The sequence below is a fragment of the Carcharhinus amblyrhynchos genome, chromosome 15, assembly GCF_965287045.1.
Source record: "Carcharhinus amblyrhynchos chromosome 15, sCarAmb.v2.hapA, whole genome shotgun sequence".
Classification (NCBI taxonomy): domain Eukaryota; kingdom Metazoa; phylum Chordata; class Chondrichthyes; order Carcharhiniformes; family Carcharhinidae; genus Carcharhinus; species Carcharhinus amblyrhynchos.
Genome location: NC_137338.1, coordinates 42,729,447 through 42,748,246, shown reverse-complemented (window position 1 = coordinate 42,748,246; position 18,800 = coordinate 42,729,447). Strand labels below are relative to the sequence as shown.

The 18,800-nt window shown below is 42.5% G+C and overlaps 1 protein-coding gene across 1 annotated transcript in view; it reads right to left on the bottom strand.

Annotated features, from left to right (window-relative positions):
• LOC145352975 (uncharacterized) overlaps positions 1-18,333 on the bottom strand; it is a 64,401-nt gene extending 46,068 nt beyond the window's left edge. Inside the window, exons 1-2 of the mRNA XM_080203282.1 lie at positions 18,261-18,333; positions 9,318-9,659 (exon numbers count right to left, since the gene is read on the bottom strand). Coding sequence (XP_080059408.1) covers positions 9,318-9,659; positions 18,261-18,309 — 391 coding nt within the window. The 5' untranslated portion in view covers positions 18,310-18,333. The remainder of the gene's footprint in view (positions 1-9,317; positions 9,660-18,260) is intronic.
• Between the last annotated feature and the right edge of the window lie 467 nt (positions 18,334-18,800).

Here is an 18,800-nt window from a genome sequence, read left to right as displayed (position 1 = left end):
TAATCTCTATTTACCCTGTCCCATTCCTTCTTAATGTTAAATACTTCTACCATAGAACCCCAAAATTTGTGATCTTTCAGTTGTTCATTGCTCAAATTTTCTTTGTTTTTTTTATATACCAGGCAACATAGGTGTATCCAGGTTGTACCCTCTCTAAATCTTCGTACCTTTCCCATGTTGTGCAGCCTAATACCCGATCTCTGCACTAGCTGATTCTGATTAAAATTTTATATAGACTCACTGGGGGCAATTCTTCGATCTCGCCACACCTGTTGCAGATCACACTGGAGAATAGCATGCATCCCAAAAGATTGATTTCTCACCCAGCACCAAACAGTTTGCAATTATCCTAGCTCTTTCCCAATGGCGTGAATTGTGCCCCATTAGTATGAGATTGACTAGATTTCAATCCCATTAGTGAGTTCAGCAAATGATTGCTCCTCTCGCAGAATGTCCCCACCTCTTAAGCGGGAGGTTACACTGGCGCAAGTCATTACTAGTTTCCACTAACCTGGCATGATGGCCATATCAGGGGGTTTGGAGGCTATGGAAGCCTTGGGTCACCAGGGGCATGGCCAGGCAGTTCCCATTAGTCAGCATCCACCTGGCAGTGCTCAAGTGGCCACTGTGCCGCCTACTTCTTCCGATACTTTTGCTTTGTTACTCTAGCCTTCATCTTTCCCTCTTTCACTCCCTCTGGGCATCCAGACGACAATATTATGTCTCCTACGACTCATCCTTGTGCTGGTCCCAAGGGGGTGGTCTCTGGGTGTGGGCCATGATGATGGTGGGCCATGTGGATGGGTCATGCAGGGCTGGATCATGTTGGGGTCCAGATTGGGAGGGGGGTGCATGTCAGAGATCATGATGGAGGAACCCATTGGTTTAGCCCCAATGCCAGCGACACGTCTCAGGGAGGGGTTGGGGAACATGCTGCTGATGGCGGGGCAAGGGGCCTGACATCCATGGGGTTAGGAAGGATTCTCTCAGTACACTGAGATCGGGACACTCTCACAAAACAACATGAGTGCTCTGAAGTTGGGTTCACTAGCACGTTTAGGCCCGATGCCCCCCTAGCACCAGTGCGCAACTCACCACTCTCCAAAAAAAAATGACTGAGTGTGGGATGATTAGTGTGGCACATGCCTGAGATACCAGCACAGATCACTCGTTTTCATTATGGCACTGAGTCACTTTTTGGGAAAATTCTGCCCAACATTTCATCTTGGTTTTTATCTTCTCAAGCTCCTGAGATAAAACCCAAAATTCTGCTAAAGAATTTAGTCTTATCAACCTGAAATGCTGAATACTCTAATTTTATATCTGTTTCTCTCCACAACGGCACAGAGCCATTGTGAATCATTTCTAACATACAATGGAATGTTTTATTACAAGCAGGACAGCGTTAATGAGGAGGTTAAGCTACATTGCTTCTTTTGAATACTCTGAGAAGCTATTTTGATAGCGAGCAGCACTGAACAGTAGCCCAAGTCTTACAAGTCAGTGGCAAAGTAATAACCTCAAAGAAAGCTACCCATAAAGTTCCAGCAATCTCTGATGTGAATCTTCCCTTTCCTGATATCACTTTGAATCTGATGCCAAGTGAAAGGGATCTCCAGCCATCGAGCAACAGTGGCATCTTCAAACAGGGTGAGGAACCCAACACATGGAAATAGTCTCAGAATGCAAACCAAAAATAGAAAGTACTGAATTCTTCACTTTGAATTAAAACTTTACAGAGAGCAAAAGTTGGGACATAGAGAAGCGATCAGGCATAAAAGTTGAAATATCATAAACAAGCTTTAAAATCACATTATTGTATAACTTTTTTTAATCATAATGGAAATATTTGATATTTGACTATATATAGTTAGTTTACTCTGACATGTAAAACTATTCAGCTATAATGATATATACTGTACACTATTAAAACCTAGTTACACATCATTCTCCAAGCTATAACATTTTCAAAGGGTTTTACATTAAGACAATTGGTCTAAAATCACACATTCTCAGCCATTAAGCAACTTGTTACTTGTTTGCGATGTGGGAGGATCTCAACTGTGAACCCCGGGGAAGTGCAGAAACATTGTCAGCATTCTTTCGATTTCTGCGTTTAACTGTGCATGTGTGGACTCCAGAAGTTGCTGTCAGTTTCAGGGGGCAATTAATGTTCGTGAATGCTAATAGTTTTGCCATCATTACAACTTCAAAATCCAGCACAATGTGATTAATATTAGATTAATTAATCTGCCATTTTAAAGCAGTATTAGCGAGAGAATAATGGATAATCAAGTCTGATCATCAGATGTGAATCTCACTGTGGAGTTCCGGTGGCATCACAAACCACTTGAGCGAAATTCAGGAAGCTCCTGACTAAAGCCCACAATGAAATAATGGTAAATCTCAGTCGATTATATAACTATACTTCCTTGCCAAGTGTGCTAAAGTTCACCTAATGTAGTCCTGCGAGGGAATCTCTGGATAAGGTAGATTGGGACCCATAAATTGTAAATTCTCCTTGGGTAACAGGGAAAATGGGTGATCTGAAACCCTTTTATATTCCACCCCATGTCTTTTCCCAATGCTGATTTGCTCTTGCCTGCTTTGTGGTACTGTTCAAAGTGAATTTATATCCTGCTGGTTATTTTCATTTCCTTACTCCTACTCAAGGTCACTCAGATGAATCATGGTGTCCCACCATCGCCCTGATGGAGCTGAAATATCCCAGTCAAGACCGGAGATGGGTATAACGCAGAAGGAGGCCATTTGGCCCAATGATCTGCACCAACTCTCCATCTTACCCAGGCATACATCATGCCCTATCCCCATAACCCCATGCATTTCCCCCCAATCCCCTAACCTACACATTTTGGAACATGAAGGACAATTTATCATAGAATCATAGAAACCTTACAGTATAAGAGGAGGCCATTCAGCCCATCAGGTCTGCATTGACAACAGTCCCATCCAGACCCTATCCCCACAACCCCACTAATCCCTCTAACCTATGCATCCCAATACACTACGAGGCAATTTAGCATGGTCAATCAACTTAATGCACACGTCTTTGGACTGTGGGAGGGAACTGGAGTACCAAGAGGAAATCTATGCAGACACTGAGAGAATGTCTAAACTACACACAGACACTTACCCAAGCTGGGAATCGAACCCAGGTCCCTGGAGTTGTGAAGCAGCATTTCTAACCACTGTGCCACCATGCCACCCAATTTACTATGGCCAACCCTCCTAACTTGCATATCTTCGGACATTTGGAATCTGCAATCTTCCAAACCTGTGTGGTGCTTCCTGTCATTTTCTCAAGCTGCTGTGATACAACTTTTTAGGGCACTTTGTATATTTATCTTACATTAGGGGATGGAATTGTGAGAACAGTTTAATTTCATTTTAGTTTTGTACTCAGGCATCAGTAGATTCACTCTGTACATTTATTCTGTGCTGATATCTTCAATAAAGAATGAAGAATGAATGATCATGAAATAATCACTGCAGTTTATGGAGTGATAATTTGCTGTTGATTACCAGAAAATAACATCATATTATAAGGGAATTAAGCCTCCAGTGTGTATTAGATCAAATTATTTCTTCCAACTGCTACAATTAGAATGCTGAAAACAAAGTTCAGGTTGTTTTACTAATGATGTCAACAGCAGAATATAACAGTGTGCTCAGTGAGAAAGGTGTCTTCTTCATTCAAAACACATATATTAAAGAAAAAAGAACAGAAAAGAACAGCAAAAACCAATATCATGATAAGACTTTGAGCAGTTTGATTGCAGCTTTATGTTGCTGATGGTGCACACAGTTCAGGGAAATTTAAAAACAAATAGAATTATGAAATCACAGCGCAATATTGGAGACCACGTGGCACAGTGAATCCGGATTGGTTCTCTGTAGAGCAAGCCAGCCAGTCCCAGTCCTCTTCTCTATCCCTGTAATCCTGTTCTATCCCTGTAATCCAGCACTATTCCTTTAATCTGGCGTGATCCCTCTAATCCTACTCTATCCCAGTAATCCTGCATGTATCCAGTAATCCTGGTCTATCCCTGTAATTTTGCATCATCCCAGTAATCCTGCTCTATCCCAGTAAACACAGTAAAAAGTCTGACAACACCAGGTTTTAGTCCAACCGATTTATTTGATAGTAAACTCACAATCTTTCGAGGGGACTCCCTCTTCGTCAGGTGTATGGAGAGTTCTGGCCTCAGACACAGCATATAAAGCATAGACAGTTTAGAGATTACTGATTAGAATGTGAATATTTACACCTAACCTGCTTTTCAAGTCCTAAAGTGGCCGACAATGTGTGTGGAAGGAGCACTGATCACAGGTTAAAGAGATGTGTATTGTCTCCAGACAGTACAGTAAGTGAGGTTTTGCAAACCCAGGCAAGTCACGGGGGTTACAGATAGTGCGACATGAACCCAAGGTCCCTGTTGAACCGTCCTCATGTGTGTGGAACTTGGCTATCAGTCTCTGCTCAGCGACTCTGCGCTGTCGTGTGTCATGAAGGCCACCTTGGAGAATGCTTACCCGAAGGTCAGAGGCCGAATGCCCGTGACCACTGAAGTGTTCGCCAACAGGAAGGGAACAGTCTTGCCTGGTGATTGTCGAGCGATGTTCATTCACCTGTTGTCGTAGTGTCTGCATGGTCTCCCCAATGTTCCCCATCACTCTTCAACCGATGCTACACACTAGATACGCCGATGACATTTTCTTCCTTTGGCCTCATGGTGAACAATCACTGAACCAACTATATGATGATATCAACAAATTCCACCCCACCATCAGACTCACCATGGACTATTCCCCAGAATCAGTTGCATTCTTGGACACACGCATCTCCATCAAGGACGGTCACCTCAGCACCTCACTGTACCGCAAGCCCACAGACAATCTCACAATGCTCCACTTCTCCAGCTTCCACCCTAAACATGTTAAAGAAGCCATCCCCTATGGACAAGCCCTCCGTATACACAGAATTTGCTCAGATGAGGAGGATCGTGACAGACACCTCCAGACGCTGAAAGTTGCCCTCATAAGAACAGGATATGGTGCTCGACTCATAGATCGACAGTTCCGATGCGCCACAGCGAAAAACCGCACCGATCTCCTCAGAAGACATACACGAGACACAGTGGACAGAGTACCCTTCGTCATCCAGTACTTCCCCGGAGCGGAGAACTATGACATCTTCTCCGGAGTCTTCAACATATCATTGATGAAGACGAACATCTCGCCAGGGCCATCCCCACACCCCCACTTCTTGCCTTCAGACAACCACACAACCTCAAACAGACCATTGTTCGCAGCAAACTACCCAGTCTTCAGGAGAACAGTGACCACAACACCACACAACCTTGCCACAGCAACCTCTGCAAGACATGCTGGATCATCGACATGGATACCATCATCACACGTGAGAATACCATCCACCAGGTACACGGTAAATACTCTTGCAACTCGGCCAACATTGTCTACCTGATACGTTGCAAGAAAGGATGTCCCGAAGCATGGTACATTGGGGAGACCATGCAGACGCTACGACAACGGATGAATGAACATCGCTCAACAATCACCAGGCAAGACTGTTCCCTTCCTGTTGGCGAACACTTCAGTGGTCACGGACATTCAGCCTCTGACCTTCGGGTAAGCGTTCTCCAAGGCAGCCTTCACGACACACAACAGCACAGAGTCGCTGAGCAGAGACTGATGGCCAAGTTCCGCACACATGAGGACGGTCTCAACAGGGATCTTAGGTTCATGTTGCACTATCTGTAACCCCCGTGGCTTGCCTGGGTTTGCAAAACCTCACTTACTGTACTATCTGGAGACAATACACATCTCTTTAACCTGTGATCAGTGCTCCTTCCACACACATTGTCGGCCACTTTAGGACTTGAACAGCAGGTTAGGTGTAAAGATTCGCATTCTTATCAGTAATCTCAAAACTGTCTGTGCTTTATATGCTGTGTCCAAGGCCAGAACTCTCCATACACCTGACGAAGAGGGAGTCCCCTCGAAAGATTGTGAGTTTACTATCAAATAAATCGGTTGGACTAAAACCTGGTGTTGTCAGACTTTTTACTGTGTTTACCCCAGTCCAATGCTGGCACATCCACATCTATCCCAGTAATCCTGCACTATTCCTGCAATTCTGCTCTGAGGCAATGGCAGCATGCTGGCACAGTGGTCAGCACTGTTGCCTCACAGCACCAGGGACCTGGGTTCAATTCCAGCCTTGGGCGACTGTGCGGAACCTGTATGTTCTCCCCGTGTGGGTTTCCTCTGAATGCTCTGGTTTCCTCCCACAGTCTAAAGATGTGAAGGTTAGGTGGGTTGGCTATGCTAAATTGCCCCCTAGTGTCCAAAGATGTGTAAATCAGGGTGATTAGTGGTGTGGCACAGTGGCACAATGGTTAGAAGTGCTACCTCACAGAGCCAGGGTTCCGGGTTCAATTCCTGGCTTGGGTCACTGTCTGTGTGGAGTTTGCACATTTTCCGTAGCTTTCCTTAGGGTGTTCGGGTTTCCTCCCACATCCTGAAAGACTTGCTGGTTAGGTGCATTGGCCCGAACAAGTGCCGGAGTGTGGCGACTAGGGGAATTTCGCAGTAACTTCATTGCAGGATTAATGTAAGTCTTACTTGTGACTAATAAATAAACTTTATTTTTACTTTTACTTTAAATATGTGGGGTTACAGTGCCTGGTTAAAATGCTCTGTCAGAAAGATGATGCAGAATCGATAGGCTGAATGGCCTATTTCTGCAGAGTAGGATTCTAAGATTCTATCCCTGTATTTCTGCTCTCTTCCTGGAATTCAACTGTACTCTGTAATCCAGCTCTATCCCATTAATCCAACTCTCTCCCAGTAATCTGGGTCCATCCCTGTAAACCTGCCCTCTCGCTGTAGTCCTGCTCTATCCCTGTAATCTTGCTTTATCACTATGGTCCTAAAAGTTCATTTCCCCCCATGTATCCTATCCAATTTTTTTTTAAAATCACTGAATGTCTCTGCTTCCACTGTCCTTGCAGGCAGCAAGTTCCATACTATTGAAATAAAGCACAAAAGCACATTGATGGTAATTTCAATCCATGGAAATAAATGGCTGGGAGTTGGGAGAGTTACGAATTTTAAAATTCTCCAAGCCAATCCCTGTCCACCCATTTTTATGTTGAATAGAAGCAGGACTGTGGGTGGCAACCTACTTCCAAAAAGCAGGTTAGCATTTAAATGTTAGAATAAAGAATAGAATATGAAAACCTCATATTTAACTGGTCTTACAAGTTTAACACTGAGCAGCTCAGGTATTATGTCAGGGCATTCCAGCATCGTCAAGAGACTTCATGCTTTGTCCAGAACGAAAGGTATTTATTAATAAGAGAAATTAGGTACAGGAGTTGCAGCTCGAGGCTGCCTTGGATTGTGCTCCAGTCTTAATGACATTAACTACGTGGCTGCAATATGATGCTGCCCGAGAGAGGGCTCCACCCTCTGGGGCGATCAATCACTTTCAGTTCTAACTGGTCCCTCAAGTCAGGTAATGCACTTCTACTGCACTGTCTTGAAGGAACAGACATCACATTCACAACATCAGGAGAGACAAAAACTGATTTGGAGAAAAGAAAAGTTACCTGAGTGCACCTCTGTTCATGGGCCAGGAGCAGGAAGGGTGTTTCCTGCAGGTGTAAAAACTTTGATAATACAATAAGCATTATAATGCTGTCAAGCATTAACAGAGTTTTATTTCCTAAAAAAACGTGAATTTAACTTTGAAATCTGTAACACTGAGGAGTGTGACTGAAGACATTATTTTCACCTCTGAAGATCCAGCACTAAATGTGAGTGGCAATGTTCCCAGGATGTTTCCCAGCCCATCCCTGTATTATCAGCTGAAGTTGGATGGAAATGCTCTTGACAATCATAAGGATATCTGCTGAACTTCAGCCAGCATAATTAAGGACCCCACGCACCCCGGACATATTCTCTTCCGTAGGGAAAAAGATACAAAAATCTGAGATCAGGTACCAACCGCCTCAAGAACAGCTTCTTCCTGCTGCCATCAGACCTTTAAATGGAACTCCCATATATTGAACTAATCCTTCTCTCTACCCTAGCTGTGACTGTAGCACTATATTCTGCACCCTTTCCTTTTCCCCTATGTACTCTCTGAAGGGTATGCTTCATCTGTATTGTGCACAAGAAACAATACTTTTTGCTGTATCTCAATACATGTGACGATAATAAATTAAATCAAATCAACTTACAGCAAAGTCACAGCAGTGAAGCAGGAGAAGACCTGGGATATTTAGCTTTTTCAAATTGTTCCAGAATTTGGAGTGGGTTTGTGTAAGTTATCTTGTGTCAGTGGAACAAAATGAAAAATCATTACTTTGAACCTCATGAGATGACACCAGATCAGGGGTTCAGGCGGAGAGCACAAAATTAATGGAGATAGAGACACGAGATGCTTTGGGGTGCTGAGAGAAACATAGGATTCAACATGTTTGGAGACAAGTGCAAGACTCGAGTCTAAGAAAAGAAGATTGTTTGTGGGGAGGGAAATGCGAGACTGGGGGAGTCGGTAGACATAGGCAAGGTTTAGAGAATTGTGAAAAGAGGCAGCAAACAGGAACTCAGACAATTGACTTGAATTAAACTGCTAATGGCCGCATGCTGTACTTGATGATTTCAGCCCATTTTAACCACTGTCAAAGTGTTGTGTTTGTGGCAAATACTTGTCATCTGAGTCGATCTGAGAAAATGTGTCAATTGGCACTGAACCTCTGGACAGGTGCCATGGTGGGTGGGGGGATAGGTGTTTGGAGGTGTGGTGGGGCATTGAAGTGGAGGGGGGGGAGATAGGGGTGTGCTGGGGTGTTTTGGTGGGGATAACTGTATTGTATCAAGTTTGGGGGAGGTAAACTATGAGCTCTCAGGTCTAGAATATAGCACGTGGCCTGGAAATAACTGAAAGAAGACGAGCACATAAGGTACAAAGTGAGAATAAAAATCTAGAAAAATAAACTTCCTCAAGCTTTTTCTATTTTGCCAGTATGACATTGATGGATGTTGAGCAGAAAACTCTGCTGAAGTTAATGGCAGAGCAGAGAAAGCACCGAGCAAATTCATCCCTACACCTGACAATCCTTTAGTTTCACGGTGACTTTCCAATGCCTCAAATTGACAAAGAAGCACTGATAATCAACTGTCTGAATGCCCACTCATCCTATTTGTTAAAACAAGTTCTTAAACATTATGGAAATCCAGTGTTTCTCAGAGTACTGTGACCTTACCTGTATATACATTAACTACTATGCTCACACAGGTTTCCGTACCATTCAAATCTACAAACGTTCGGGTATATCTTCCTGTATCATTAAAATGAACAGATGGAAGTCGTAAATAAAAGCCATCGTTTTCAATATTCACTCTGTGTTTAAATGCACCAAAGATAGTTCCAGAATTCAGCCCTTTTCTGATAAAAGAGGAAATGCGACGGCTCCCTGAGTCTGAAGAAAATGTCCATTCAATGGAACATGTTTCACAGTCTGTGTAGTTTGGATTCAGGAAGATGTTTTCCCCAAGAGTGGCATTTCTGCTTGGCTCGTTCACACATGAAAGAACGGTAAGTAAACCTGAATCAAACATAACAGCAACAATTAGGCATCATTAGTTGCAAGCACCACATACAAATTAAATCATTTTCACTCACTTCTTAGTGCTTCTTGATGCAACACACCCATAACTTGCAACAAATTGGCAATCTCAGAAAGGCCACAGGCAGTATATGGACTGGTGCAGTAGTCAATGCTCTTCTGAATTTTGCATAGCTGCTTGGGCAGGGAGAATTACTCTATCTATCTTCCATACAATATCTGACCTCAGGAGACAGTGAAATTGTAACTACAAATAAAGCATATTGTTAATTGTATGGTTCTGTATATCTCTCTGAGGCATGGGCCGGAATGTTATCATCATTCATGCCGGTGGGATTTTTTCATCTTGCTGCAGTGAACAGAGATTTAGCTGGGCACCAAATGCTCCGACCTTGCTGCAGCAGGAGCAAGGCATCAGACCTTTCGTTTCATCTTGTTTCAAGTTATTTTGACTGCAAAGGAAACGAGATACAGGAGGGGGAATTCAACTTTGGTGAGTCATAAAACAGTTGGTAGATGATTAACCACACGTGATGCAGCCACCCAATTATCTTTATCATTGTAGTAAATAGATAGGAATGTATAAAGGGAGGCTTATCGCATAGATTTTCAGAGCAAAACAGGAAAGTTCTCCCCACTCTTCTGTTTCACTTGGCCCCTCAAGCCTGCACTACCATTCGATAAGATCTGGCTTATCTGATTGTTGCCTCAACCCTTAATTTCCTGTTTGCCTCACCCCCCAATAACTCCTGTCTCCTTTGCTGATCAATATCTATCTAACTCAGCCTTGACATCGTTCAACAACCCAGTCTTCAATGCTCTCTGGGGAATTCCACTGACTAATCGTATAAGAGAGAAAATATATATCCTTCCCCCAATTTTAAATGGGAGATCTCTAATTTTTAGACTTATTCCTCGGTTCTAAACTCCCCACAAGGGGAAACATCCTCCTGATATCCATGCTATCGAGTCCACATCGGGCTAGGTATGTAAGAGATGAATTAGTCTGGTAGGTGCTAGTAAAGAAGCTTAGAAGTTCCAGTAGAAACAGTGTAGATGGGGGCCAGGCATTCACTTGGACCAAGTCCTCGTTTTGAGCTATTGCTTTGTTAATGGAAGATGGTAGACTGAGCATTGCAGATCCACAAAGTAACTGATACTCCCAATCTGGGGGTGGGGGGTGGGGTGGTGGAGAAATGATGTGATATGATTCCAATTTTGCCACTTTGGTTTGGAACATTGGTGATTTTAAAAGAGATTTCAGGGTCCTTTGTCCTCCTTTGGCCTTAGAAATGTAAAAGGTATTTGTACAATTCCTTTCCTCTGAAGTCACAATAGTTATCAGCGAATCTTCAAAGGTAGCAAGATGGCAACTGTTACGAATGTCAGGAAGTTCCTTTTGTTTCAGTTATAGCCAGTCATCTTTTCAGTCAGTTTAAAGTATTTTTGACCAGATTTTAAATTTATAAATTAAGCAGAAAGAGTGACAGAAATTCATACCGGATTCCATGCTTGGAAGTTCATTAACTATGCACAAGTGTTTATCAGGCAAATCACCTGGCTGATCGGGAGGTAATTTGTCTGCCCTCTATCAGTGGGCGCCATATTTAAATAACAGTCCAAAACATACATTTCACCCTCTCCAGCCCACCTGTCTTCAGATAAATGTCTAATATGTCAGAAAACCAGAGGGAAAAGGCTAGCAACCTCAAGAAGGTGACAGACAAACCTTCGAGCCTTGATCAAAGGAATATGAATGCACAAGCATATCCTGTACCCAAGAGATGATTCGAGGAAGCACAGCAATCTCATGTCTCTAACTTCAGATGTCATCATCCAGGGAGTAAGTGTGACTGACAACCATGCCTGAAGAAGCAGCCAGTGAAAGAAGAGGGTGAATGATCTGACCTGCTCTGTCAGGGTAAGTCATCCTTTAATTTCCTCCAATATCAAATTCTGATCTTGGCATTGTGTGCTCAAATGGCTACTCTGTTCACAGATCTCAGACATCCCTTTGCGGGGGATATGCATCAACACTCCCTCTCTCACTTCCACATCATAAACCATCCCTTCTATCATATTGCTCACACTCCATTCTCTGGGCTTTCAGGGATGGGCTGACCACACACAGGGAGCATGCATCTCACACAACCTCCCTCAATCCTCTTTGATCATATGTCTTTCCTTTGTCTTCATATAGGCCAAGCTGGTGCACAATAAGTGGGAAAGATGATGACTTGGGGAGGGATGTCTGAGACCATTGCCCTTACAGAATCCAAGCAGGCTATGTCTGAGCTGGCTGGGAAAGATAGGGATCACTCCTGTGAAGAGGGGAAGTCTGCCCTCTCCCAGCAACCTAGTATGGAACACGGTTCCATCAATTCATCAAATCCTAAAAATCGCAGTGAGTCACATGAAGTCTTATGCTCATGGTCAGCAACTGTATTATCTCTTTTCTAGGCCGCAGCTGATCGAGGCCCACTAAGCAGTAGATCACAGTCCAGCCCCCAGACCACATCCAAGAAGGGGGCCCTAGAGGTTGCTGGAGACCAGACAACCATTCAGTCTGGAAGTGGCCACCAACTCAATAATCAAGGTGTAACAACAGCTGGCGGGAGAACATCAAGCAGAGATTCAGCAGTCACTCAGCTGACTGGAGCAAACAATGGAGGGGTCTGTCCACATTCTGCCTGATGTTGTGGCTTCACATGCAAGTGCTTTGAGAGTGAGAAGGTTGACAATCACCATGGAGACCTTGGTCCAGTAGGTCTTGTGGATTTGGACTTGCCCCTGCACTCCATGGCCACACACCTTGGCAGGCACCATCAGGATGTAAGTGACATAGGTACAAGTTTTGCATTTCCTGCAGCAGTCAAGATGGGGCCATTGAGCACCCACAGGGAGAATGAGCATCAGCCGGACACTCCACGGGGGTGCAATTGCTCAGAGTGCAGTCCTCTCTACCTGTGACTGCACCCACTCCAGCCACATAGGCCACTGGAGGAACTTCAGCCAGAGGCTGGAACCCTACAGGCATCAGGCCACTAGGTTATCACAGGCACCAGGATGTAGTAGTCAGCAGCCTGCCTCCACTCTGATGCATCACGGCATAGTGTTAGAGTTAGGGAAATAAAAACATTTGGATGTCACTTCTGGATTTCAGGTGTACTTTCACTATAAATACATTGCATTTTTGTGAATACATTTGATGGTTATGTGAATGTTTTGGTCAACTGAAGGTGTTGTGATTTTGTACATTGGTATCCTCTAATGTTGAGGTTTAGCCATTCTCCTACTCAGTGATAGTGTCTCACTCTGAGATGAGCATTCCTGTGAAATCAACTTTCATTGAACTACTTACTGCACCTGTGTGTGATGTCAGGGAGATGTATTCAAATCTTTATTTTAAGTGTGTGTTTTAAGCATTTCTAAACTTTCTTCCTCAAGGAACAGTGAATGAGGGCAGCTCAGCAACACTGATAGTCTATTTGTGTCTCCTCTGTGTTAATGACAGAAGAGGAGACATGCACGGGAGGAGAAGATCCCTAGCCTTGTCCTCATCTCAGTCACAGTAATGTTTGGATCATGAGATGGCAGCAGAAGCTTCAAGTCTGCTCTCCCAACACTCGCATTCCTCAATGGGCTCTCAGTTCCCAGAGTGAGCAAAAATCATATGGCACACTCATCTCAAAGTCACAAGCAAACTCAAGTCTGACTTGTGCCCATCATACATTTTTAAATGTGTTTGAGACCATCATCATTTCTTGTTGGTATGGCCCAAGATTGGAACACATGAGGAGATTCCAGCAAGCAACTGATTAAATGAACATTCATAAGGTGTAAATGAATGCAAATAGCACTTTTGCCACTAGGTAAGGAATAACTATCCCACCATTAACCCATTATTGGGAAAATTGCAAATTTCTTTTACACCAGCAGGTTTCCAACTTTTTGCTTGCTGTTAGATTCTCTGCTCCCACCATCATGAAAACCAAACCACAAACATGCTTAAGTTTTCTTTTGTGCCTCATGGAGGCCAAAGTTTCCTTTGCCTGCTTTTGTTTTACAGTAATGATCTTTGAGGGGAATGTTTGTGTAAAATATACCAGGTTATAATCATCTTTGATTCCTATTGCATGGTTTCTCTGATGAAGTCCTCCCTCTCTAAAATCAATGGATAGAGAGAAATAAGCAGCATGATACCTGGCTAGGGCCTAGATATGTCCTGTTTAAGACCAAATGAGATGGAGCTTTATGAAGTTGGGAATAGTATAACACAGAAGCTACATCTAAATAGGACCCTCTTTCTGTTATAGGAACCAACAAGATCCAATGGGTTAACCTTCCATCTCCCATTATACCTGGAAGCCAAACTTCTGCAGTGTTGTTCAGCTGTTAATAATATCTTATGGAATGAGAACATTTCACAGAGTTGTACAGCTCAGAAAAGGACATTAGTTCCATTGAATCTGCACCAACAATAACTACCACTAATGTCACACTAATCCCATTTTCTAGCATTTGCCCATATCCTTGAATGTTATGGTATTTCAAGTGCTTGTCCAAATCCTCTTTAAAGGTTGTAAGTTAAGTGGGAGACAGATTCCCAGACATGATCTAATCAAGCAACTACTGGAATGCACTGGCCCCAGCTGTATTTGGAACCCTGGGCAGTTAGTGAGTTAAGATCATCGGAGAACCCAAGCTTTTGTGTATTGTAAGCACTTGTTTTCTCTGCAGAATAGGCCAAGTAGCCAAGATGCTAAAGGAAAAAGGCCCAGGGTGGGTTCCTTCCTTCCTCACTCTCTCTATCTTTCTGCATCCAAGTTAGAAGTTTCTGCATCTTGTCTGCTGAGTGGGACTATTCCAGGTGCTGTAAATAGAGCTTTTGTGAAAAGGATTCAACCCAGCAGCACTGTTCCAGAAGAACAGATAAATCATCCATATGTAGCTTTAAATCACCTTGATTCCAGAAGCATTAAGACAAGCAACAGAAAGAAGCGGCACTCTGAATTCAGCCTGAAGCCAGCCAAGTTACCAACTTCCATGAACTGTATATCGCTTTAATTTTACTGACCTGTAACTTAGGGATAGATAATAAATGCTGGCCTAGCCAACAATGCCCACATCCCATAAATGATTTTTTAAAAACTTGCTTAATTTATCCTTCCCCACTCTGTAACCTATGTGTGTGTGTGCAAAATCAGGGCATATTTTATTATTTTACTTAGACTGGGCTCAGTACAATAACAGATAACGTTTTTGTTAAGGCTCAAGGAAATCTGTCTGATTGTGTCTTCTATGATCACAGCACATAAACAGTTAAACGTCCATTGAATTGGCAACTGCGCCGTGTTTTTTTAAAATCCTGTTGTAGTTAAACCAGGAGAGGGAAAAAGAGGGCAGCCAATCAACCCTCCTTCGCCTGATCATAGCAATACTAAATGGGTGATTTCCTTAACTAATAACATTATGTATGCAGCTTTGTCATTGACCACTGTATTTCCATTGCTCTATTGTTCCTATGTACTGTATCTGACCACAAAGTGCAAAGATTCTTCAGTTGAGATGACATTCATGTACAGTACATGAACATGTACTAGATCCAGTACATGTGAACATCTGGTTAATTAAAATCTAGGCTAGAACTAACACCATATTCAAAACCTTTTCAAATTCAACACTGGAAACAAACATCTGTCCAATATTATAAATCCTGCTACTTTATGGGGATTTTAATTTAGCAGACTTTATAGACTTCTTTTTTAAAATCAATAAAGTTGAATCCCAGCAAAAATGAATTAATGTCATTAATTGCTTAGCTCTTAGTTAAAAATGAGATGATAAAAAGCAAATGTGCTCATATTCTGAAACACATGAGGTTTCGCAGTCTGTTCAGATGCAAAACAGTTACTGCTGGAACGAGTGAGAGAAAATATGGTGGGAAATCAGATACAGGTCTCATCACATCAGGTTCCATCTGCATAGGTGTAATCACAGAACATCATGGGTACTGTCGCTCTCCAGCTGTCCTCAGCTGTTTCAGGATCCCAGCTAAAAAGCTGCCAAGATCCCATTACTCTTGCGACTACACATGCTAAAACAACAAGGAGCTAGACTGAATGGACATCGTCCATGAATAGCATTTAAATTAAAGTCTATTTATTATTGTCACAACTAAGCTTACATGAACACTGTAATAGAGTTACTGTAAAAATCCCCTAGTTGCCATACTCCGGTATCTGTTCAGGTGCACTGAGGGAGAATTTAGCATGGCCAATGCACCTAACCATCACATCTTTCAGACTGTGGGATGAACCCAGAGCACCTGGAGGAAACCCATGCAAACACAGGGAGAATGTGCAGACTCTGCACAGACAGTGACCCAAGCTGGGAACCGAACCTGGATCCCTGGCACTGTGAGGCAACTGTGCTAACCATAGTGTCACCATGCCGCCCGTGGCCCTTAGTGCCACTGATTACATGTGAGAAGGTTGGGGATCAGGTATGCAAGAAACACCTAAAGTGTCGCAGTTAAAAGTCTAATGAAGTGTGGCCACTTGAAGAGAAATAACTGCAGGAGAAGTCAAAAAGCATATTAACCACTTTAAAGGCACAGAAATTATTCTAAAAGTTTCAAACCTTTTCAGAGGATATATTGGACATGTTGCAGGAAGGTGGTGTGCGTGTGCGCACGCATGTGTTTGGGGGGGTGGGGGGGGGGGGCGTAATGTGAGGAGGGGGAATGCAGCAGGGCATGTGCAAAGAATGTACATGATGCCAAAGAGACAGGCTGCCAATTCAATGATGTGAAACACAGACAGGAATCCAACTTCCATTCAAAATATTGCTGATGTGGTTTCTCCACCCACCCCTTTTTGCTTGTGTGAGAACCAAACTAAATTTAGGCCTCATGGAGTGCAGCAGAGAAGCTGTATGCACCAAATAGACATTCTCATTGAAGCTCAGTAGCACTGAACAAGCAAGGGTTAACCCAGTCAGTGGAAGGGAGTTCCAGGGAATTGGGGGTGGGGTGTCAAGACCAATCATGAGTAATAGCCTGAGTAGACAGTACAGTAACTAACAGTATTCTTGCAGAATAGGAGAAAGAAATGCTTGCATTAATATAGTACTTCTTATGGCCATGGGATGTCTCAAAGCACTTTACGGCCAGCTAAGTATTTTTTGAAGTACAGTACTGCCCCAAAACAGCATTCCTATTCCACCCGTTCACACAAAATTGATATTTTATTGAACTTGCAGGGAATTTCTTTTTAGAAGAGGAAATTTGCAGATCATCGTTTCATTCTACAGCATTTTATGATATGAAAGTCTGCATAATGGCAACTGTAGGGGAATAGTGGACATTGAGGCTGATTTCAAGGACCGAATTGACTTGAGGGGCTCAGATAATGGCAGAAAGCTTGTGCAAATTGTAGCTTTCATCTGAACCCCAATAAACAGAACCATAATTAAGTCACTCAAGTTTCTTTAACAATATAGAATTGACGCAATATATTGATTAAGGTATATTTTCTTCTTTAGAGAGCATCATGTCATAACCAAAATAACGGCATTCTTTGTGTTAGGGTTTATGGAGATATAAAAGTTTATCTGATTAATGAAAGGGTTATTTCATTGGGTATATTCCATAATTCAACAACGCTCTGTATATGTCTCTTGCATCCATTATTTTACTACTTATATTCCAGATAGTGGTCTCAAACTAGAATCTTAGAGTGGCATATTGAGTTGAAAGACCCAAGCTATACTATGGGTTGAACCTCAGACTGCGAATTTATGCTCAATCATGTGCAGACTCCCACTCTATGCATAGCTTTTTTTTTTACTATTAGGAGAGCAGAGGTGGCACCATTGACCAGTTAACAATATATACAGAGCAGCATTATATCATAAATTCTGCATTGCTCTCCCTCCATCCCAACAGTTGATGGTTATCTCTTCCTCCAGTTTGATCCAAATCTTTGGAGTTCCTAACATCAACTCCTTTCAGTTTCTAATTCTCTCCTTTAAAACCCTCACAAACCCACCTCTTTGCAAGGCTTTTAGCTATCTGACCTAGATAGTTGTGGAATATTTTTCTACCTTGAAGGTGCTAAATAAACGCCAGTTCCAACTGCATTGGGTAGGAAAAGGCATTTGGTCTACACCAGCTATATATCCAAATGACCCCTCAATTTATAAATGTCCCCGCTTGCTCAAGGGGTGCCTCAGCACATTTCAAATATAGGGATGCATTGTGCTTAACTTACATCACGTCTGATTTGAAGCTAAATTGGTGTGACAATATCTATTGGAAGTGATCGCCCAGCTCTTCTGTAGTGAACTTGGGAATCAGATTGGAACTTGGCCTTTACACCTCCAAGCTTACCTAAAACCACTTTGAATCAATGCAAAAATAATGGAGTAATTGTGCCTTTCCAATTTCTACTCTGTGTGCCTTGATGGTTTCTGAGTTTCAGCACTCCACTTTTACATCTTCTCTACTTTTACCTTGTGATTTTAACTTGTTCCTCTAATGTAGGAAACATCATATAATCAGTTGTTCAAAGTACTCACCATTCATGTTTAATGCCAAAAGAGCAGCTGCATGATGAATAAAACCCATTTTGAAAATGCTACTGGTTGTATTTCCTAGCATTACTTGTTCCTTTATACTGTTTGTAAATGCTACTGATAAAAGTGTTACCTTACAGACAAGGAGGAGAAAATGGTAAAATGAGTGTTATTTCCGGTATCATTTTACATCTGTTGCTAACCACCAAACCACCCACTTACTTATCCTAATTTGCACCTTTTAGATGATATTTACTTTTAATTCAAGTACAACTTGCACAAATGTTCACTGTTTTACTTAACTCTTAATTCTATCCATGTCCATTATGAAAACTTGAGTTGCCTGCTTACCTTCTAGAATATTTACTGAATTTTCAAGTGATTAAAAAAAAAGCTCTACATAAGAGGTTGGTTCATGGCATACCCCAGTAACCTGACTTCCACCTTGCCTGCTACCAAAGCATCTTTACTCTGCAAGAAAGATTAAATTGAACTGATGCTGTTTTTCACTTTACCTGTTTTGTCCATCATATTGCCAGTCAA